This window comes from Ptychodera flava, chromosome 12 (genome assembly GCF_041260155.1).
Source record: "Ptychodera flava strain L36383 chromosome 12, AS_Pfla_20210202, whole genome shotgun sequence".
NCBI classification, from domain to species: Eukaryota; Metazoa; Hemichordata; class Enteropneusta; family Ptychoderidae; genus Ptychodera; species Ptychodera flava.
In genome coordinates, this window is record NC_091939.1 from 24933196 (window position 1) to 24958307 (window position 25112).

Sequence of the window (25112 nt, forward strand, 5' to 3'; positions counted from 1 at the left end):
AAAATTATCAGTCCAACTGTAAGGTGAAAAACAATCAGTACAACGTGTGAAAAGGCGTACAAATATATTGGCTATATCATCATGTTTTGTGTAGCAAATATTTTCATTGGTAAACGCTGGGCTTCTCGAGTTATTTGAGTTTATCACATTATTGTAGACCCGCCATATTGCAGCAGGTTTAGAGTCATTACTGGTCAACATATCATGAAAGTGTTGCTTTTTAGCCTTAGTAATGAGGTGCACTACATAGTTACGGTTCCGTTTGTAATCGTTCCACAAAACTGGTGATGATGACGTCTTGGCGTATCGAAGATCAGAAGATCAGAAGAAAAGATCAGAAGAACAGATCGGTAGGTTTCTCTTTTCAAGCTCGCATGTACTTAACCTTGTACAACTGTTGAATGCTCTTCATGAAGAACTAAGATCTTGCTGATGTGGCCCTCCGCAAAAAAAATTGAACGCCTAGAGTTGTTTGTATTCGACTTTGCCCATAGCATGCGTTGAGTACTTCTCCGATAAGACGACAAGGTAGTGATACAACTGCATTGACTCAACTGTCAGACGCATTCACTGACCTCTCGCCCTTAAATACAATCAGCACCCTCGCAGTCAGGTCACGCTTATTGCCACCAGCTGGACTTCCGCAGCTGGACTGGATCAACTCGCCATGCAAATGATGCTAACTTGACTTCCGGTATAATGAGGACATTCAATAGATTTTCGATCGGATTCGAACTCACAAGGTACTGCACCAAGTCACCTAGCGAACACATCACAATCAAAACCAACGTCTATAGTTGTCCCACAATGCTCTGCTGTGGCTATATCAAACGTGTACACACTCAAAACAACAAGAAAATACTGATTTTGTGTTGTACAGCGGATAGTTATGCAAGAATGACACGGATTTGCAATGCCAGATATTGCCTCGATATTGCCTCGAATTTATCCATCAGGTACCAAAATACTACAATAGCGTTCTATGAGTAACGTACGCTTTGCATACCTAGCGCGCACTGTATCATGGGACCTTTAAAAGAACCATTAGGGTCGTTCACGTATGTAAATATCTAGGTCAGCTGTACGGTCAGCTACTGCCGTACTGTAAGGACGTTGGTATGGAATTGGAAGTACAACACTCAAGGCTTGTCAGCCTGGAGATACCGACTGAGCTTCGAAGAACGTTAACTCAGAAGATCACAAATTTTGCTGAGAAACGCATGCAGAAGATTGAAGAGGGACGACTTCCCTGCTTTGCCATGAAAGCTGACAGAGCAGCAGGATTGTTGGCGTTCCCCATAGAAGATGGGCCCAAGGATATCGGTAATGATATAATATGGCAATTGCACGCGTAGATTCACAGATAATTTGGAACATATAGAAATGCGGTAGTGGGCTATTGTTTGGGGTCGGCTTATACCAGGCGTTATGGCCGCCACACGAGGTGACCCTACAATGTCAATGTCGATGCTTTGTCAATGATTGACCACGAAATGTCAGTCTTTGACATTTCGTGGTCAATCATTGACAAAGCATCGAGCTACTCTAGCATAAGCAAGCGATGTAATCTTTGTATATCAGAAAAGCTGCACATTATCAACGCTGACAACTCTACACTGTTAAACAAACGCTTTGAGTTGGTTACAAAATGTCGCCACCAAAATAAATATTATTTATCACATTTTAACACCACCTACAAATAGAATGGTTGGTCCCAATCATATATGTAAGAGTGTCAAGCTAGTAATCCTTTCACTTCTATCTGAGGATTGCAAGATGCATGAAACTTAAGTAATTGATTTCATTACTTTGTACTTGAAGTAATTTGTTTATTTATAACGCTCTGCTTAGCATCGAGCACTGTAATTTCCCCCGAGGACATCTGCATACTTATATATATATATATATATATATATATATATATATATATATATATATATAATATACACATACTTGTTCAGTTCAAGATCAGCTGGAGTATAGTGCTCAATACTAGAGTAGAGCTAATATATATAAGTAGAGCTATGTATATATATATATAATTTATATTCAACCTTTTGTCTTACCTTTGTCGCGCGGTGGGGGGAGTCACCCTGTTTTCTAAAGTAGGAAAAGGGGGTCAGCCACTGTTTGACGTCAGCAAAAAATAATCAATCCGTGGCACATTTCGGCCAGCCAATAAACCAATTTTCACCTTCAAAACGAAAATCGAAATAGAACTAATTTTCAATTTTCAAATGGTTTAATTATCTTGATTATTAGCGTTAAGGCCTATTTTTAAATTTAAAATCTTTGGTATGAGATTGATATATAGGAAACAGGTGTATACTGCCGTGAGGATGGCACTTTGCGGCCATTCAAATTTTCCTCTAACAAACTCTATTTCCTACAATGCATATTTCCTTTTTTTTCCAATTTTCAATTCACCAAATATCTTATTCTCCTATTTTATTTTGGGCGTGGCAGCTGATAGTATCTATCTTTAGCCTAGGAATGCATCAAATTGTGATAGTTATTTTCGCGGGCAACTAATCAGTTTGACCTGACCTGCTGAAGTTTTGCGCGCTTCCCGTCAATGACGCAAACTGGAACGTTGTGAAAAATTGTGACAGCCATCAGCCCAATCAGGGAGCGGCATCCACATTTAATTTTATCTAATTAATTTATTCAGCTGTCAATCTTTGTACGCAATGATGTTCTCCTGATAATGATCTGAGTACCCCGTCATAGTTTTTAACCGGTATGCCGGCTCACTTTATGAATTGCACCCGTTACAACCCGATCCAAATCTTGACCTTGGGGCGTTTGATATCATGTTTGAGACAGTATCGTCTTACAGTTCGTTCAAAAATACCACTTGCTCTAGGCAAAACATTTTGGAGATGAATACCAATTTCGTGGTGACTTCTTCCTTTATCAACCATTTCTTGAATTTCTTGCGGCTGAACGCACCAACTTAAATTCATTGCCCTCCTTAATTTAATTTATAATCACATTGAAGGAAATAAAACACATGCCCGGGTTCTATTTGTTGATTTTTCATCTGCATTTAATACTATCCAGCCGCACATCTTAACTGGTAAATTATTGTCTCATTTTAACATTCATCCTAAGATTGTTGGTTGGGTTTTGGATTTCTTAACTGGGAGATCACAACATGTTCGAGTGAACGGCACTTTTTCTGATGTATGTATCTCATCTACTGGCTCACCGCAAGGTTGTGTACTGTCACCACTTCTGTATATTCTATACACCGATGATTGCAGAAGTCACCATGATGATAGATTTATAATTAAGTTCGCAGATGACTCTGCCATAATCAGTCTACTCCAAAATCATGAAAGAAATCATGGGCCAGTGGTTGATGACTTTGTAGAGTGGTGTAAAAGTTCTTTTCTCGAACTTAACATTGATAAGACCAAAGATTTGTGTATAGATTTCAGGAAAGACGCACCATTAGCTGATGTAACAATTATTAATGGTAAAGAAGTGGAAATTGTTGAGAAATACAACTATCTGGGTTCTATTTTGGATAATAAGCTGCGATGGGAGGATAACATTAATATGATTTTATGTAAATGCCAGCAGCGTCTGTTCTTCTTGAGGAAATTGAATTTCTTCAAAGTTGACAGAAGAATGCTTGTGCTTTTTTACAGATCATGTATTGAAAGTGTCTTAAGTTTTTCACTCATTTGCTGGTTCGGAAACCTCACTGTACAGTGCAAGAACAAACTTGGTAGAATAGTAAACATCTGTAGTAAAATAATTGGAGTGCAACAAACTAATCTCAGTACATTGTATAAAAAACAAGTTTACACAAAGCCAATTCTATAGTCAGGAATAATCACCACCCACTTTACAAGGAATTCAATATTTTACCATCTCGCCGGCGTTATAGGGTTCCAATAACTAGAACAAATAGATCAAAACATTCATTCATTCCCACTGCAATTTCTGTACTGAATCAAAACAGAAACGACTAGTCATCTCTGCTTTTAATGTGTTTTAACGTCACTGACCTTTTTTAAATATTTTATACATGTCTTATCTGTGTAACTTTTTGACTTGTCCGCTGTCGTACAAAGAATTGCCCATGTTTTGGGATAATAAAGAGCTATTGTATTGTATTGAATTCATTGCCTGAAGTGCACGCGCACTCTACCAACCAAAGAACAGTTTTTTGCTCACGTGGTGACACACGTGAGCATATGTCGCAGCGATGTCTGTCTGTCTGTCTGTGTGTCTGTGTGTCTGTGTGTGTGTGTCTGTGTGTGTGTGTGTGTGTCTGTCTGTCTGTCTGTGTACTCAATATCTCAAAAACGGCTCATCAGATCAGAATCAAATCTGGTACATAGATTCAGTTTGCAAATGGCAAGAACTGATTAGTTTTTGGTGGGTGTGGCTTGCTTACTTTTTGCTCATTTACATAATTAATGATTTTAGAAAAACCGGATATATATTGACAACGACTGCACACAATTTGATGAGATTCGCTACAAATGTTGATCACACCAAGATATATCAGCTGTGAAAGGTATGAAGGGGTGACATAAAAGATAATGGATAATTTGCATATATAATGAACTTTCCTCATTAGGGATATATATCTGATTTGACTTGATCAAAATTGACAAAACTTGGTATGTATATTGAAGATACTATGATTTAACATTACTGAAAGTCATTAAGCATTTTTACTTCATCAAACTCTTAATTTGCATATTTAATGAACTTTTGAAATTAGGGATATTCATTTGAATTGACTTGACCAAAATTTATGAAACTTGCTATGTACATTAAAGATACTATGATCTAACATGTTTGAAAGTCATTAAGCAATTTTACTTCAGCCAAATACTTATTTGCATATTTAATAAACTATCCTAATTAAATATATATATCTGAATTGACTAGACCAAAGTTGATGAAACTTGCTATGTACATTGAAGATACTATGATATAACATTATTGAAAATCATTAAGCAGTTTTACTTCAGCCAATTTCCAATTTACATATTTAATGAACTTCACTAATTAGGGATATATATCTGAATTGACTCGACTTAGGTTGATGAATCTTGCTACATATATTGAAGATACTATAAAACAACATTATTGAAAGTCATTAAACTTTTTTACATCAGCCAATTCCTCATTTGCAAATTTAATGAACTTTCCTAATTAGGGATATTTATCTGTATTGACTAGACCAAATTTGACGAAACTTGCTATGTACATTAAAGATACTATGATACAACATTAAAAGTCATTAAGAATTTTTACTTTAGCCAATTCCTTATTTGCAAATTTTATGAACTTTCCTAATTAAGGATATTTATCTGTCTTGACTAGACCAAAGTTGACAAATTGCTTTGTACATTAAAGATATTATGATACGAGATTATTGAAAGTCATTTAACATTTATACTTCAGCCAATTCCTAATTTGCATTTTAATGAGAACATTTCAGTCAATTCCTAATTTGCATATTTTAATGAACTTTCCTGATTGGGGATATATATACTTGGCTTTAGAATCAATCTGTGGTGAATATTATTCATTATGTTGATCATAAGACTTTCAATGAAGTTGCAAACATGTGGCAAAGGTTCAAATATACACACAACTGCAATATATAATGAAACACGTGAGCATGTTCAGTTCATATCTGGTTTTTCTTGTCTTCCAGTATGTGAGACGATGTTAGGGACTGGTCAGTTTGTTCAGCCCCGTGCGCTCTGTACGTACGTGTGTAGTACACACACTCCAGAGCTTGCAGAAGCCGTCTGAGATAGCCTTCTACATTTGCACTATAAATCGGAACAAAAAATGTTGACATTGCACTAAAACTGTCACTACTCTGACAATTTGATGCCTCAGTCAAGAATGTAAGATGTATAATATGACATTAAACTGGTTCAATAATCATTCCATTCAAGGTAATATATTACCAGGTCCAAGGGACATTTGAGACTTACAAATTTAAGTAGGACCATCCTGAACCACTGATAGTTAGTGTTGAGCGATACGCTGCGTCGATGTCCTCGTGCATCCTTTGCGGTATTTTCGTAATAACCTCATATAATTAAAGTTACGCGGCAGAAGGGCGCGCCGAAAAATAAAACTGAATGATGAAAATCATGGCTAGCATGATGCATTTGATGCATTTTAGGCAAGTATGAGCCCGTGTCGAAATTTAAAAACACACTGACCCCCAATTGGGCATTTCAAAATAGGTGACCCCATCACCAGAGTGAAAAACAGGGTGACCTCCATGAATCCACCGGCCTCCTATGCCGAAAAAACTGACCAGTCCCTTATTCCCGCTAATTTTTAAAAGTATCTTGTGCCAATTATCGTAACCAAACCCCGCCCCCAGTACATTTGGTCACACTGAGATAAATGTTACACCTTAATACCAACTCGATACAGTTATTTCCGCCATAGCATGAAAAGATACTGGGCCACACCCTAAATGAAAAGGGAAAATTGGACATTTGGTATATTGGAAATTGAAAAACACGGAAATATGCATTGTGGGAAATAGAGTTTGTCAGAGGGAAATTTGAATGGCCGCAAAGTGCCATCCTCACGGCAGTATTCACCTGTTTCCTATATTTCAATCTCAGCCCAAAGATTTTAAATTTAGAAATAGGCCTAAAAGTTTATAATCAAGATGATATCCCCCATTTGAAAATTGAAAATTAGCTACGTCTCGATTTTCTTTTTTGAAAATGCAAATTGGTTTATTGGTTGGCCGAAATGTGCCACGGATTATAATCCCTCGTCTTTTTTCAAAAGAACCCAAAATGTTTGCAAGGATTGAACGCCATTAGGGGTGACTCACCCCACTCAGACGTAGCGTGGTACCTATTGACCGTATTTACACTGATTCATATATATTTCGGACTTTTCACGTCATAGTTAGCATACTCATTAGTATTTGGAATAAATATAAATGGCTTGGTGCACTAAACAGGCGAATGTGACGACCCTTTGTAATTTTCGTTTCGCTAAATTTTCTTTGGGTGCCAAATAGGGGTTAGTGCCTGGGGACACGTATATCGTGTATTCCATCTGCGCCAGACACGATCGTTCCTTGGGGACAGAGAAATCGGAATCAGTGTTACCTAATAGAAAATGTTATAAGCCAATTAAGATAAACGATGTTACTCCTCCGACTCTCCAAAGATATCATATAAAGTTATATCCTAGAAAAAAACATTTTGTGGGATAATTTGTCCTGTGGATAGAATTATGCTCGCGGGGGGGGGGGGGGGCTAGGCAATTAAAAGCACTGCGTAAAATTGCGGGATCTCGCGACAGTACGAAACTAATTGCATTTTTCGTAAAAACCATTAATTCTTAGCGTCTAATTTGTACACCATCGTGACATTAACCGTACAGAGGAACGTGGGGGCAAAAAAACCCGCATCCTTCTGCGATCTGGCACAGTGGGCAGAAAAATCTGGGTCGGCAGGGGAACCTGCGAACTTTTACTATATAGTAGTGATGATGCTCCTTGGAGAGAGATTTCGCATTCTTAAGATATTATAGTTAGTAGCCAGTCCAAAGCTTGGTCGATATTGTTCTTTATGTCCCATGAACATTATGATGACACTTCGTTGGTGAGAATAAATGATGGTCAGTGTTTGAAGAGATTACGTGGTGGCAGGGGAAAGCTTTTGTTTGATGCGACTTTTGTTGTGGTTATTTGCCCTGTTGAAAAGTTCTCTCAGCAAGGTTCACACGAAGTCGACGATAGAATAACGCATAACCTGATTATTATACAAGGATGTAGATACCAATGCAGAATATTCATCAGAATATGCTGGGATTTGACTGACAGATGTTTCTTAACCTTGAGAAAGCCGGGAAGGGAACCGAGGTAAAATGGGACTGGGGGCTTCTTTTAGTAAAACATTAAAATGTAGAACCGAATGAGCTTGCTTGTGTTCTTTTTCACAACAGACACGCTTTTAGAGATATTCGAAGAACACGTCCTCGGCAGTGGTATTCAACATAGCCATGGCAGCCATATTGCTTTCGTGCCAGGAGGTGGTATCTACGCAGCAGCACTGGGGGACTACCTCGCCGCAGTCACAAACTGTTATGTGGGTTAGTATAAACGAATAAATGTCCCGATGTTTAATAAATCGCTTACAGACTGCAGCTGATAACCAAACCCTTGTATAGTGGCCTGATGGAATTGTAATTACTTGCGAACGTGCACCAGTTGATCGCAGGTATTCAGGACGCCCAAGGTCACGTCAAGATCTTGTCAAGATCGTCAAATATCTTGTGTATACTTCAAAAGTAGAATGTGTCTTAAGGACAGATTTTAAAGCTCTCAAACTTTCACACACTTGTAGGGGGCTCATTTTGAAGCCTATGAAGTAAATGCAGTTTTTATTAACTAATATTTGAAAAAAGACCTTTTTGAATTCCAAGTGTCGGGAAATATTGATGAATTTATTTCTTTAGTACCAAATGTTTATTCTTAATTTCGGAAAGCAATGGTTTCAATATCTCTTATGTAATGTTTAGGCAAAAGTGTTAGTCTTACCATTTCGAGGCGCGTACTTCGGTTATTGGACCACTTTTTTTAACGGGTGGGGATTTGGCCGAGCGGGTTTAACTGTGATGTCCTCTCTACGTGACTGGGGGCCGTACGTGCACGTTCTGGGTACGAGTCCGATCGTAAATCTACTGTATTTTCTACCCAGAGTTGATATATCTACTGTTGGACAGAACTGTCTCCGAGGCTCTCTTTCGCCCAGTAAAACGATGTTTTCATTGCTGCCATAAAGCTTGTGTGCATTGTGTGATAGCGAGTATATGAGTGCGAGTGCTTCATGAAGTCCACAGAGTGTGGAGGGGTCGCCGTTAGAAAAATTGTAACAACTGTAGCTCGGTTATTTGGCCGAGCAGTTTTGACTGTGATGTCTTCGCTAGGTGACTGGGAACCGTTAATTGTTAGTTCGAATCCGATCGAAAATGTACTGAAACAGTATGCTAGCCTTTTTGTCAGCAAAAATTGTGTACAAAATGTTTCAATATAAACGCTTACAATCAAATGTCATGGCACTTCTTCCACGCCCAGTGAATTAAAGTGACTTTAGACTCATGATTTTCCTTCTATGATTTAGGAGAATCGAGAGCTTGCCCTGGTGCGGTCCGTATGGAAAATATGTTGATATCTTGGGTCGCTGGTCTCTTTGACTTTCCACCAGGCTCTGCTGGCAGCCTAACATCCGGGGGCTCCATGGCAACAGTCTTGGCCTTGGCAACGGCGATACACAGTAAACAACTTAAACCGGTTGATTTCAATAGGTGTGTATAAGTAGCCATTACGTTGAGCTGTCGTTGGTGATGATAACATTATTGTACTTGGGCCTCAGCCCAAGTACATCTGTTTTCATTCCGTGGGAAAAAACTATGTAAGGTATAACCATTTCTGGCAGAGACCAGGGAGGGCAAATTGTCTTGGCTTCATCTTTCTTGGCATAATAAATGGCGTAATGATGTTAACTGAATGGAAGTGTTGCTCTCAGCCAGTCTTGAATAAGTGAGATGTGAATATTAATGCTTCTCTATCTGAGTTTTTGCCACAAAATCTTCTGAATATAATCAAAATGTGCATCGAAATGCAACAATTAATGCACCCTCCGTTTCCTAGGCGATGGCACGACCCTTGCTACACCCACTGGACGAGCCAAAGTGGGAGGGGTAATTTCAGTTTGGTCGAACAAGAGGGCTCGAGACCAGAATTTAACATTTAAACTTGAAACATGTTTAATCGATGACAAGATGTGGACTAGTGTTAATCAAAGTAAGAGTGTGAAAAGGAAAGGTTTTATATCCCGGACACAATGAAAAACATTACGACTGGAAACTGTACCCCCAGTTGAGAATAGTAATGCCCACAGCGATGGAGAACACTTATCCTTGAGCTGAGAAAACCAGACCATCATTTCGAAATAGAGCTGCAGATTCGAGAAGCTCGTTCAAAATAGCTAGGTACACCCCATAAAGGGGTGGTTTCGAGTTTTGAGGGCAAATTTCGCCTCCTTCATATAGAAATCGTACGTTTGTTTTTCCAGGAGAACACACCATTTGACACAAAATTTGCGTGTAAAGGGGTCGCCAGTAAGCACGTGGTCAAATCTGGCATAAGAAATAATATGAAATGTTGGGTAAAGCCAGTCCAAAATAAACTGATTTGATCTTTTGTGTTTTGTAATTTATACCACTGCAGTAACATTACCTTTTTTTGACAACATCACACAATGTAATACGTTTTGAAACTGAATACTCCGACGTATTCTGTGTCTCCTTTGCTAAAAATACGGTATGCCGATTACCATGTAAGGAGATGATGACGTCAAGACAGATTTGTAGTGCGTTTGGTCCTGGATGGTGCACGAAGTTTTGTCAAGGTAGCTTGTGTATTTATTTCCTAAATGGGAGAGATTAGGGTCGATCTAAACAAAGGCCGAAGAATGTTATGATACTCTAAGCGAGCTGAACTCTAACGCGATAGGTTGGATAATTTGGAGGATGTCTAGAATGATCTCGTCTCATTTAGATTATTTGGCGGTCAGTATTGAATTTCAACTGCGTCACAAGTTTGCGAAATGAGTATTCCGTCGAACGGTCAACGAACAATATTTTAGAAATCTGGAGACATGGCACATCACATTTTTATTTTAGTATTTTATATTTTACAAAAGATTTAAGAAGCAATGATTTTGTCGAAAATTCTAAAAAAAATACAGGAAGATTTGATCGCGAACACATTTTCACTTGGGGTCAACTAGCCCTGCGTACGATGCTGTGTGTTCCGCTACAGCTAATCGCCCCGCTCACCACAGCCCTGCAAAGACCCGTACGTATAGGGTCGGTGACTTCAATCTATTTTGGGACTTGACGTAAAAAGCCAAATTACTGCCGAAATTCAGCGTTCTTGGGCCCAAGTCGTATCCCAGCCTACCTCAGCTACTCGATCGCTTCCAAAAATGACAGTCTTTTATTCACTTCTCTTAAATAACCGTCGATGTCGGCAACTCTCTCGCTAGCCCTGCGTACGATGCTGTGTGTTAGCTGTAGCACGTAGCATCGTACGCAGGGCTAGGGGTCAACATGGGGTCGCAGCCATGTTGCCTCAAAACTTATTTCTGTCTGCACTCAAAACTCAAAAAAGGCGGATATGAACCTGAAAAATCGATGCAATTTTGTCAAACTTCGGCGAAATTTCACCCTATAGACAAAACTTCATCCAGGTAAGGTAAATTTACTGAAATTTGATCGACAAATAATTCTGAGCTTGAACGTGACAGCTCGCCTTTTCCGGGAAGTCAAGCATCCAGCTGCCCATATGGCCAGGTTTATGAGATTGTTTTCAAGCGACGGCGGCAGACCGTACGGGGCTCTGGATATGAACCTACCGCCGGTGTAGCTGTAATAACTGTTGCGTTGTTTTTAGTGTCCACGGGCGAAGTCCTGGGGGAGTTATAGGTTTGGTCATGTCGAGTCCGTCCGTCCGTCCGTTCACGCAGATATCTCAGACATGCCCTGGTCAATTTCTTTCAAACTTTGCACAAGAATAGTACCCAACCCCATACAGATGCACGTCGATTTGTTTCACAATGCGATCGAATTTGGCCGTGTTAGAGGACTTTTTAGTTTACACCTCCATAGACTCCCATGTATAAGGCAGTTCTCCATAGACTCCCATGTATAAGGCCAAGAAAAATAAAAATTTAGTTTCTCATCGTATTCATATTGCCTAAAGGATGCAGTGACACAGTTTTTTGTCCCCACGGATAAAGTCCAGGGGGCTTATAGATTGGGTCATATCCGTCCGTGAGTCCGTCAGTGAGTCCATCGGTTCACGCAGATATCTAAGACATTTTTACAAAATATCATGTGACCTTGGTGACCTTTGACCTCAAATATACATTATTGTTCATAACTCAGTAACCACAAGTGCTAAACCTTTCATATTTGGTATGATGGGACACCTTATGACGCCACATATTTTACCCCATTAATTATGCGCATATCTAATTTTGAGCGAGCCAATAGAGCTAGAGGTCTGATTTTTGATATATAGGGATAAGTTAACAATATAATTTGGTTGACAAACGTCACGTGACCTCAATGACCTTTGACCTCAAATATACATGTTTGTCCACAACTCAGTAACCACGAGTGCTACACCCTTCATATTTGGTATGATAGGACACCTTATGACACCATATATTGTACCCCATTAATTATGCGCATATCTTATTTTGAGCGAGCCAATAGAGCTAGAGGTCTGATTTTTGGTATATAGGAATAACTTAGCAATACAATTATTTTGACAAAATGTCACGTGACCTCAATGACCTTTGACCTCAAATATATATATTTGTCCACAACTCAGTAACCACAAGTGCTACACCCTTCATATTTGGTATGATGAGACACCTTATGACACCACATATTGTACCTCATTAATTATGCGCATATCTAATTCTGAGCAAGCCAACAGAGCTGGATGTCCGATTTTTGGTATATAGGGAAACTATAGGGTAGAAATCTAATATGCCCATCTAAATATTAGACATCTACCATCGAGAAGAAAAGAAATTTGCTGTAATTTGAATATTTAAGGAGTTTAAGCAATTTCCACTATAAATAAAGAACCCCTGCCTCAAACTTCACAAAGTTGCTAGACATATTTTGCCGTTGTCATGCCATTGCTTCGTTTAATAATCAATTAATCAATGCCTAATTGACAGGAGGAAATTCAAGACCATATTTGAATAGTAGTATATATTGTCCTCAAATTACTCTATCACGGCCCAAGTACTCATTGCCTTCAGCAATACTGCCTTGTTGTATATAAAGTCAAGCTGATTTCTGCAAATTGTTGTCATGCCCATAACACAAACTTTTACTATAGGAAATTGGTAAGAGATGACGCCTCATTTTTTTGAATTCGACAACCAACATAGAATAGGGGGACCTAATAAAGCTTCGGGTGAAAATTAAATAAACCATGACGTCTGTTGAAGCTGTTGAGCATCTTCACTCTTTGGTTTATCCATTCCTGTGTCCAGATCAGTTGTGTACACAACAGAGGCGACTCATTACTGCCTGCAGAAGGCACAGCATACCATCGGGCTCTGGGAAACCATCATGCGGAGAGTGCCAATGGACAACGACTTCAGAATGGACCCGAAAGAGTTGCGAAGAATGATCACACATGATCAAGAGGTATGCTGTCGATTGTGACTAAAATAGTATTATATTGTATCTTACGTCAAGTTTCTTGTCAAGATTGTTGTCATTGTGCCTGAGGCCAACAGTGATTCTTCACTGATGCTGTATCAGTACTCGGTAACGTTGATGAATTTACGTCTTTGAACGTTGCTCATTAACAATTTGTTCCTTGACACTCAGACAAGTAAGGGACTGGTCAGTTTCTTCGGCCGGGGATGAATCATCTATTGCCGACGTCAAAAAGTAGCTGACCCCCCCTATTGCAACTTTCGAAAACAGGGTGCCCCCCCCCCCCCGCCCGCGCGACAAAGGTGAGGCAAGGTTAAGGTAAAGGAGTTATTATATATAACGCTCTTGTTTAATATTGAGCACTGTAATTTCCCACGAGGACATCTGTATACTTATATATATATATATATATATATATATATATATATATATATATATATTACATTCAGTTATTCTGTGTTTTAATGAAATTGTTGACATGGCAGTCGTAAGATAGGAATTTCAAAGTGTCAATTTTAAAGTTTGAATACAGTATTTTAATGAGCTGTGAATGTATTCCACACTTTCTCTGCATAACAAGATGTCCAGTACTGTTGTACATAAATGGATGCCAATCATGAATATCAGAGAGAGAGCAAGTAAATCTTTGATGGTGTTTAGACAAATACATCTCCTGAGAAGCCATAGAGAGCTATTTTATAAGTTGTAGCCAAATCTGATGTGCCCAGTGTCTGAGCAGAGAGGGCCTTTTCTCTTAACATTGGAACCTTAAAAGCATAGCTAGCAATGACAAAAACTGCCTTTTGTTAACTTTTATATTAGTCATGAAAAAACACTTTTTTACAGAAAACTTGTGACATAAAGGAAAATAGTTGCATCAACGACAATGAAAAATATCTTGTCATTTTTCTCTTTCTAAACGATATCACTGTACCGAATATTATTTTAATCTTTACGGCCCTGATACGGCTTTTGCCGCCCGAGGTCGTACGGCGGAAGGGCCCGAGCGTGCGAGGGCCCGTACGCCGTACGACCAAGGGCCGCAAAAGCCGTATCAGGGCCGTAAAGGTTTTATCATATACCTTATGAAATGGTAAATATGTAGTTTACATAATATTCAACATTGTTTAGGAGATAAAAATGCGTGCAATATCAAAAATTCATCGCCATTTGTGTCAGTTTTTCATAAATACGATGGCCGCTTTCCGTCGCGGATTGACATACATAATGACGTCATTTGTTTACCTGCAGAATTCTAGAACGCGCAAGCAATATGCGTACTATTACGTGACCAACAGAGATCAAGGCTGAAATCGAGGTGTAAGAAGGACAAAAGCGTGATGTCAGTTTCTTGTAATTTATACTGAACAGTCACGCACTTAGTATACACAGGATTTCACTAGAATTTAGAAATAAAAGCCGATGTTACCGGCGCGTCTCCACTGTCGCCACGCGCAACTACGATCTGAGTGAGCAGACGTTCCTAATCTCGCGCTGGCTTTGTGTACGAATGGAACGTTTGCAGATAGCAACGCGCGTATTAACCAGAATCGAAATAGTTCAGAAATGCACTCGATTGCCCATATTTGGGCACCGGGCCGGGGCGTGATACGTAAAAAAAATGCACGGATCTGGGGGCGCTTTCTCCCATAGCTTTACACAGGCACGTGAATGTAGGTATATGATAAGAAATATTAGAGCATGTTGCTTTCCTATACTGAATTCTCATAGAGAAACAGAAAAGTTTCAGGAATTTGTCATGCTTTTCATATGAACTGCAGATTTTCACTGACCCTACCTTTATTGGGCATTTCAAAAACATGTGCCCCACCCGCCCATCAAAGTCAAAAACCGGGTGGCCCCAGGAATTCACCCCGGCCGAAGAAACTGACCAGTCCCTAATTGCCTGAGCTGGATATCACAGAGTCTTGGTTACCCTAGACATGCAGCCGGATGTGAGCCATGCAGAGCAGTCTTGGTAACCGAGAGTAGATATAGCTCTGCTCTCGTGGTAGCACACAAGACTTTTTTGTCGATTTGCAGAGTTCAAACCTAGAAATTAATAAGACATATTTAGGTTTCACCATCAGGGTTCGAAAATGGTAAATTGCGATATACTGTCCTATCATTGGTGGGCTGTCATTTTCCTCTTCCACTTCTTGTTATACCTTTGGAAATGGCTAATGCTGTTGTAACAGCCTTTTTTTCATACCATTTACTTTTGAATTTCACTGCATATCTCCTCCTGTAACTTACATGTAATGTTTACGCTCTGATGTGGACGTAGCGCGCTGCTTGACCAAAGGGATCAGTGACCGCTTCTTCCTGTTGGCGAAAAACACAACAATCATATGAAGGATACAACCTCGCCATCATTATTGATTTCACAAATTCCACCAAATACAACCATAAAAATCAATTACGGCTGTACTTGTCGCCACATTAAATATATGCAAAACAAATTACACCCTTCGTCGCTCACATTCGAACCCCCTGTAATACAACCATAGGTGGTTGTATCAAAGGTGTTTCCAGGATCGCCTTCCGGACTACAGACTCGAGTCGTCGACAATCGCTGTCTATAATTTGCATATTTTTCTGTCGCCAGGCTGGTTTGTTACCTTTTATGATATCAGCAACTCTTGGCACAACTGACGTTGGCGCTGTCGATCCCATAGACGAAATAGCTGATGTGGCAGAAGAGTACGATCTGTGGTTCCACGTGGATGCAGCCTATGGCGGATTCTTTGTTCTACTAGAAGAATTCAAACACCTCTTCAAAGGTGTTCACAGAGTCGACTCTTTGATCGTTGATCCCCACAAAGGTCTTTATCAAAAGTTTAAAGTTTGCCAAAGTTTCCACACGATTAACAAACAAAAAAACAACCTATGCCTCTCACGTCATGTGTTTCGTATGTTCATCATATTCACATTTATTATCAATCAGGGTATTTCAGTCTTATTGTGTAGTTGTTTCAGTATAATGTACAATATGTCACCATCTACGTCTTCAGTGTGCTGTCGCCAGTTGTATTGAATTAAACCGTTCGATAATATTTACTTCTCAAGGTTTGTTTCTACCATTTGGATCTGGAATGGTTATAGTAAGAGAAGGCTGGAAGTTGAGAAATGCCAACACGATAACTGAAGGTGGCATATGCGAACAAGATGACAACTTAAAAATGAATGAAACTTCACCCAAGGATCTGTCATTTGAAACGTCGAAACACTTCAGGTGATTTTCCAATATATAACTCGTTTTTCCAGAAGGCTCTCTCTTTTGCTGTGCGTCTCCGTTGACCAAGACCTAGCTGTGAAAACGCAGCTATCTGTTGGCGGGGTAGCGTGCGTCGCTATGCGGGTCATCAAAAGGTCAACCCCGCCACGGACGGGGTTGACCTTTTGATGACCCGAACAGCGACGCACGCTACCCCGCCAACAGATAGCTGCGTTTCCACAGCTAACCAAGACCATGCCATAGTCTAAGACAATTTATGATTGTTGGCGACCTTGAAATCGGTTTGCATGAATTTTTGAAGCCGAAAACAAATTGAATGTACATAAGCAGTTTAGTTTCAAAAGAAATAGCTTTTACTCAGTAGTTCGACAATTCTGCTCATTCAAGCTTTGTTTCGAAAAACAAATACCGGAGATGTTGCTCGCTATTATAGAACATATTGACATTGACTTTTGCGTCAAAGGAATTCAAAATTGTTGGTTATCACTTCTCATAAAATATAAGTGCACTTACAAGATGACTGTGTTGTGGGTATACTTGCTGAATTGGTTTTTCTTTGTGAACATTACAAACGTACAAGTTGGTGTTTTCAACAGTGCTGATTTCAACTGCATTCTCGGTGACGTAAACTTTATCGCGTGTCTGTGGCAATGTAAATGTATGCAAATACTCATCCTTTCTGTAGTCTATCGAAGTTTTGTTTAAGCTCGTACGTGCCTCGAAACTGAAAGTCTTAAAACTTTCGCTCAAATTTTTCGTGAGGAAACTTTACACAGTTCCCTTTCGAAATCAAGAATAAAAATAAGGGTTCACCGTTCAAAATTTTGCCAGAGAGAAATAAATTACTTAATACTTACCTTCATTTGAAATTCAAAATGACCGGTGTTCCTGGGTTAACTCTGTAAGGAAAAATAAAACTTTCGATTTTCACAAAAATAAGCCGCTGAAAACTTCATTTACGCTACGAAATGATCTTTAAAGTGAGCCCCCTCTAAGTGGTACACCAAAGCAGTATTGTAAAAGTTTAAGAGTCAGAATATCTGTCATCGAGGCGCATTCTACCTTAAGATGTATCTTCCCTAAAAATTATATGAAACCAAACACAATGCTTAAGAGGTCAGTAATTTTTTTTCAATATGATTAGATCTCGCAACCTGCAATTCCTTCTCACATGTCATTTTTCTACTACATCAGTTCAGCAATATATAGTTTTCTTTATTCTTTCCATACCGGCAGGGGTCTGAGAATGTGGTTACCCCTGCAGATGCATGGAGTCGGTGCTTTCCGTGAGTGCCTGAGAGAAAAAGTTCGACTAGCTCGCTATGTTTACGAAAAGCTTTTGGGTGAGACATGTTAAATTTTAGTTCAATCTTGTTAATGATCCGACGGCAGCTCTAACAAGTTAATATAAGAAACTGAATTAACATTTTGCTCACATGGTTCCGTGATGTTTGTGACGAATTAGGGCTCAGGTTATGTCGCGTTTGTATGTAATATTCGTCAGAATGGGTGATACTTTACGTAAGTGGTCCATGTAAAATCTAGATATGAACTGAAAGTATCACTGCTCGCTGATTTGGACCATGCCTACACGTTTTAACAGGCTGAATAATAAACGGGTGCCGCACCCATAAAATGGCGCCCCACGGGAAAATACAAAAAAAGAGTATTTCCTGCGCATACATGGTGATCATACCACAAACAAGCATTGTACCATTTACTTGAATGCACAACACACGATGGCCAACATTTTGTTCTTCAAAATCTTTATTTTCTCTATCATATGATTAGTTTTTGACGTTAAAATCTTTGAATTTACATGCCACTTGTGACAGTTATGGCAGCGTTATACACTTTTTTAGTCTCTAATGGGTCTTATTCAAAGAAAACTCTTGGAAAACTAAGGATATTTGTGATCGGTTTGTTAAACATCGCAGTTATTGGGGCTTTAAATTAAAGTATCTCCAATGTACATGGCAAGTTTCATCATTTTTTATAAAGTAAATCAAGATATGTATGTTAAATATACAAATTAGTAATTTGTTTATGGTGAAAGTGCTAGATGACTTTGAAAAATGTAATATCATAGTATCTCCATCGTTCTTAGCAAGTTTCGTCAACTTTGCTCAAGTCAATTCGGATATATCATTAATTAGGAAAATCCATTAGACATGCAAATTAGCAAGTGACTTAGATGTAATCCTTCAGTATCTTTCACTTCTGATATATCCTTGTGGGAACAACATTTGTAGCAATTCTCATCAAATTGTGTGCGGCCGCTTTCAATGTGTATCCGTTTTTCTACAATCATTAATTATGCAAATAAGCATAAATATGCAGGCCACACCGCTCAGAAACTAATCAGCTCTTGTCATTTGTAAATTGAATCCACAAACCAGATTTGATTTGAAAGCCGTTCTTGAGGTATTGCGTGTGAACACGTGAGCTAAATATCTATAAACTAAAACGCAATCGTATAGAGGAGAGAGAGAGAGAGACAGAGAGAGAGAGAGAGAGACAGAGACAGAGAGAAGAAGAAGAAAACAGAGAAGAAGAAGAAAGAGAAGAAGAATATATATTCTTTAATGAACCCGCTTATAAACCGAGCACGTCTTGTTTCATCAATCAAACTGTTCTCAAGCAAAGTTTTAAACATTCTCTTTCAGGTTCAAAATCGAGAATAAAAATCGTGGGGGCGGGATCACCGTGCATATTTTGGTACAGACAAATTACCCAACATTTACCGATATTTGAAAATCAAAGTGGGCGACATCGCTGTGTTATCTCTATTTGGGAAATTAAAATTCAAGATTTCCACAAAACTAAGCCGGCGAAAACTTAACTCCATATGCTTCAAAATGAGCCTCAACAATTCGTAGGTCAAAATAATATCGTAAAAGTTTGAGTTTGAATACCTGGCCCCAGGCGCATTCTACCTTAAACTGACTATAAGAGGAATGCTTTACTTTCTGTTATGCAGAGATGCCAGGGTTGGTAATCGGACGCTGTTCTCAGCTCACAGCTGTCACATTTCACTACGAAACTGGAAATGACGAAGAAAATGAGAGAGTGAATCAAGAACTGCTCACAAAGATGCTGGCAGATGGTTCGGTTCATATGGCCTCCACGAGAATCCTGGGGAAGTTTTGCCTCCGAATCTGTGTACTCCATTTCCGATGTCATAAAGATGCGATCGACCTATTTCTGTCGATTCTTCAACGAAAAATCATCGAATGTAACGGTGAGTGCTGCAATACTCACGTACTTGAATGACTTTTAACGGATTTACGTAAGATTTTTATATAAGAAAATACACGCTCATCCTGACCGCGACGAAAGACGGATTTGAATGCTCAAATATAAACTGAAAGTGAACAATTTCAGAACATCTTCACGTTCAGTCATATCATTTGCACTCTTCCACTAAAAGCTAAAAATGCATTGTTTCATTCTGACTAAATTTTTATATACTGGACAATTATTGCACATAAGCTAATTGAGGAAGAATGCGCCAAGGGGCAGACAACAGCATTCCATAACGCGTATGTCGAAAAAGTACTTTATTTCATAAAAGTCGCGTATCTGAAGTCGGTGTCTCTTTAACGCTTAAAGAGACAAGGGCCATGACTGCTGATAACACATTTATAACTTTATTTCCTATAAAACAAGCACACTTCTCCTAATTCTTCTCCCAACATTTTGTTCATATATCAAAGCACCAATCTCGCCAACACAACGGAGCGTGTGTAATATACTGTGTTGTAGTTGTTGAGAAATGAATTCGGATCCTGACTTGAATTCGGTTGGGTGTTACATTCATAGATGTGTCGACTAAGTGAAAACTAGGCATAAGGTATAATTGTGGAGCAAAACAAGCCACTGCCTTTACAGGCAAAATATAAATACAAGAAATATTTCAGAAGTTACCGCCAAAAGAGCTTTAAATCTGATTGGTGAGAAACCATTGAATTTTATTCACCAATGATAAGCCTTATACTACCGACCAAAATTGATACCTACCCGTTTCTACTTTCATCTGCTTCGATGTATCAGCTTCAACAGCCTGCATCGCAAAAGGACAAACGGGATCAGAAATAAAGGAGCAAGTCGGAGAGCCCGGACCTCGAACATTTGAACTTTGTCCAGGTGGACGAAGGACGCTGACAGATAAAATAACAATATTTGCAGAAGAACACCTGAATAAAGTTGCAGAAAAACGAATTCCGTGCTTTTCCCGCAAATCAGACTCTGAAGACGGGCTACTGGAATTTCCAATCGAAGAAAGTCCTAAGGACCTTGGTAAGTGGTTAATAAATTCACAGATATGCAAGATTTACTGATGAACGAACGACAGAAAATGGGAACACCCATCAGTCACATTTCAAGACTCCTCTTTTTTGTCATTGCATGCAGTCACTTAGATTATAGTGCTGAGAAATGGCAGGACTTTCAGCTATATTTGAATTTGGCTGAAAATGAAAATTCTTGTAGCAAAGGGTGACCTATTTCTTTTATAATCAACCAGGAAAAATTTGTATTCAGTTTCTGTATTGTTTTTGATATAGATAATATATTGGCGGTGTATGAAGAATGTGTACTTGGAAGCGGTATCTTGCAAGGTCATGGCGGTCAGCTTGGCTTCATGGCCGGAGGAGGCGTATATCCCGCTGCCTTGGGAGACTACTTGGCCGCTGTGACGAACAGATACGCTGGTGATTAACAAATTTCATAATGTAAACTGCCGTCGCTCCATCACATGTGTGATGGAGAAGATTGTGTAAGAGGAGGGGCCGTGTAGACTGTCAGACTTTGAAAATAGCATGCCGAGAACTTGGATCTAATGCAGAGACAGAGACGGTGAACTTGATCTTCGTCACAAAGTTGAAATTCTCAACATTTCATGTTACATAGTAAAATCGCTTCGTATTTTCATCAATGTTCTATTACTGTGTACGTAACTTTTAAAAATACAGTTTCACTGTGTAACTTATTAGCAAAAACAGCGTATTTAGTAGAAGGGAACACGCCACAATGTTATTAAAATCAAGCTGTAGTACTTGAGTAACAGTCGATGAAGAACTTATACTACAATCACGCCAAACTGTCTATGACCTTAGCTTGCGCAATAACATAAATGGTGTTAACAGCTCTACACCCGCTCACCGTCAAAAGTCAAAAATCATTCTTTTATCTTTCAAAGGTTCATTTTATGGTTGTCCCGGAGCGGTTCGAATGGAAAATATGCTAATATCGTGGGTTGCCAATCTCTTTGACTTCCCGGTGGGTTTTGCTGGTAATCTTACCCCTGGGTGTTCAGTAGCAACAGCCTTAGCAATTCTGACGGCTCGGCACAGCAAAGAACTAAAAGGACAGGATTATGGAAGGTATATACCATAACGAAAAAACAACTAATACATACATAATATGATAAATCAGAACGACGGACAGACAGACAGATAGCAATACGACAATAGCTCACGTGTGCAAACAATGGGAGCTAAATGTGCACGTGAGGTAAGGACTACTTATTGTGTAAATGGAAAACAATTTTGTATGGAATTTATTGAATTTTGGCAGGAATGGTAATGGTTACGTTGTGAGTTCGAATCCGATCGAAAATTTACTGAATTTTACTTAACTCATTTTGGAAATGTTACACTTGTACCCTCCATTCTAAACCGTGTTTCTTGTATATTTAGGACCGTGGTGTACACAACCGATACGGGAAACGCGTATCTTCATAAAAGTATGAATGTTATCGGTTTCTTTGATGCTACTGTAAGACATGTACCCATGGACAAGATGCATCGTATGGATCCTGATCAACTCCGGAATATGATCAGAAAAGACAAAGAGGTATACGAGAATTCAAACTGATGACAAATGATAAAATCTTTAATGTGAGGTACCGTAGCATTCGCAGTGCAAATTCGCAAACGTTTGTCACTCCATGGATGTAAAAACATCCATGGTCACTCAGACTCTGAACATTTCAGATACTGAGGTTGTCTTTACCGGTGTTTTAATATTTTCATGAAACGTCTGACGGGACCGAAAACCTTAGTTCATATTTGCCGTAAATGCTACAGACCTCTTGATAAAGTAGTTGATTTTCGACAACACTATCAGATAGGTAACAAGTGCCTCGAAACTGGAAGTTTGAAGTTCTCGCTGGTACATAGACTGAAAGATTCTGTCGTGTGCGGGCGCTCCGGCGCACTGCGACCTACGACCTACAACCCGGGTCGTAACTTCTATATAGATATACATAGAAAGTATTAAATGCCTAGGGGTATATAGTAGATGCCAAACACAACATATTAAATGCCTAGGATAACATGCTGAATGTGTAGGACAACATACTAAATGCCTGGGACAACATACTGAATGGCCAGGACAATATGCTAAATGCCTAGAACAACATGATCAGTGCCCAGGACGACACTGTAAATTGCTAGTACAAAAATGTTAATGCTTTAAACGATATGTTAAATGCACATCACAACATGATAATACTCATGACAACATGATATTAGACCACTTAAGTCAGTCATGGCTTTCCATAGAATTCGGTCTATTGTTCCATTACATTACGTGTCTTCTATGTTTTTGTGTCTTTTCAAAACAGGCTGGTTTGTTACCTTTTATGATATCAGCAACAATTGGTACAACTGACGTTGGCGCTGTCGATCCCATAGACGAAATAGCTGATGTGGCAGAAGAGTACGATCTGTGGTTCCACGTCGATGCAGCCTATGGTGGATTCTTTGTTCTACTAGAAGAATTTAAACACCTCTTCAAAGGTGTTCACAGAGTCGACTCTTTGATCGTGGATCCCCAGATAGGTACTTGGCCAGACCTTTATATGATAAATTTAAGTGGACGCTTTGCATGGTGTTTAATAGTTTCGGTTGATTACAAAAGGCATCTTCCAGGGATGAACCTTGTGCTAAGACGTATACCTCATCATATAAAAACATAAATTGTAATCACGGAAAGTTCTCATATCTATAAATATCTTACAGTATTCACACTATTAGTAATGCACAAGGTTTCGTTTTGTCCCCTGCAGGTTTGTGCCTACCATTTGGGATAGGTATACTTGTTGTGAAAGATGGTTACAAACTACGTAACGCAAACACTGCACACGATCCAGGCATGTATATAGAAGTTCACAAAAGATACCAGGACGAAGAATCTCCAAAAGATCTATCGTTTGAACTCACAAGGCATTTTAGGTCAGTTTCGATACAACTTTGACTCACTATACTTAGGGTTCTCTCGATCTAATTCGGAGAAATGGCGAATAACTTGATTTAACTTAATTTAGAGGTACAATGAAACGGTTTATTTGACCAACAACTGCTAGTTGGTTCTTTTCGACAGGTTGACATTTAGGTTCAATAGGACTCGTTCAGCCAACAAAGCACTTACCAATTGACTATCGCATTTACTATTCTCATTGTCCCGCGACAGAGGTCTCAGAATGTGGCTGCCTCTACAGTTGTATGGAGTAACACCATTCCGGGAAAATCTTCTGGAGAAGACTCGGTTAGCTCAGGACCTTCACTCCAGACTTGCAGGTACATACAATCGCAGTACAATCCTCCATCTTAAACTCTAATAATGTATGTATGTATTTGTATATATATGTATGTATGTATGTATGTATGTATATATATATATATATATATATATATATATATATATATATATATATATACATGTCAAGTAGGGACTGTCCACAAAAATATTCTCATAATATTATCAAGTTTTTAATATCATATGAATATTAAATTTATGTGTCCGTCAAGCGCCATGCATCATGGATTCTGAATCGGATTCCTCTTTTTATATCGTACGCCTGCTGTTTGCTGCTTTCACAGTAGCACTTTATTGTCTTTTCAGCGCTCCCGGGTTTTGTGGTTGGCAGTTTTCCGCAACTGACAGTCGTGACGTTTCACTACGAAACCGGAAACGAGGAGACAAACGAAGAAGTCAATCGAGGTCTATTGGACAAGATTTTACAAGATGGTTCGATATATATTTCTTCCATAAGAATATGTGGGAAATTTCGTCTGCGGATCTGCTTGATGCATTTTCGATGTCATGCCGAAACGATTGACCTCTTCCTGGCAATTCTTCAAATCAAAGCTAAAGAATTAAAACTCAGATCGTAGTATCAAAAATATAATGGCATTAAAGTAAGTTTAAGTTGCCCAAGCGGCAACAGTTGAACGAGATATTAACTGAAAATGCTCACGCGTTTCAATATATTTTGCAGTTGCCTGTAACTTTCAAATTGTTTGCGACTTCATTGAAAGTGTTATGATCAACATCATGAATAATATTCACCACAGATTATAGCGAATTCCCTATATACATTGGGAAACAGCTGGGGATTTCCTTACTTCTCAATGTATTTACCCGCCGCCGAATAATCAGCAAGGAGAATGCGCGCTGTCTTTGTTGGGCCCTGAGGGGTCGCACTCATCAGGCTCAGTATTCCTAGGAGATCAAACATTGTCTTCACAAGGCAGGAACTCTGCACTTTGTTGTATGGGGATGTTTAAATAAACTATTATGAAGTCAA

General features: G+C 39.1%; 1 protein-coding gene across 1 annotated transcript; it reads left to right on the plus strand.

Moving 5' to 3' along the window:
* Nucleotides 1-1054: 1054 nt before the first annotated feature.
* Nucleotides 1055-25112, plus strand: LOC139145485 (uncharacterized). The gene is made up of 16 exons (XM_070716690.1): nucleotides 1055-1323; nucleotides 7972-8118; nucleotides 9150-9333; nucleotides 13110-13266; nucleotides 15890-16106; nucleotides 16351-16516; nucleotides 17756-17862; nucleotides 19500-19760; nucleotides 20573-20818; nucleotides 21085-21231; nucleotides 21720-21903; nucleotides 22219-22375; nucleotides 23148-23364; nucleotides 23592-23757; nucleotides 23996-24102; nucleotides 24428-25112. Exons 1-16 carry the CDS (start codon nucleotides 1119-1121, stop codon nucleotides 24697-24699), a joined length of 2940 nt encoding a protein of 979 aa, XP_070572791.1. The 5' UTR covers nucleotides 1055-1118; the 3' UTR covers nucleotides 24700-25112.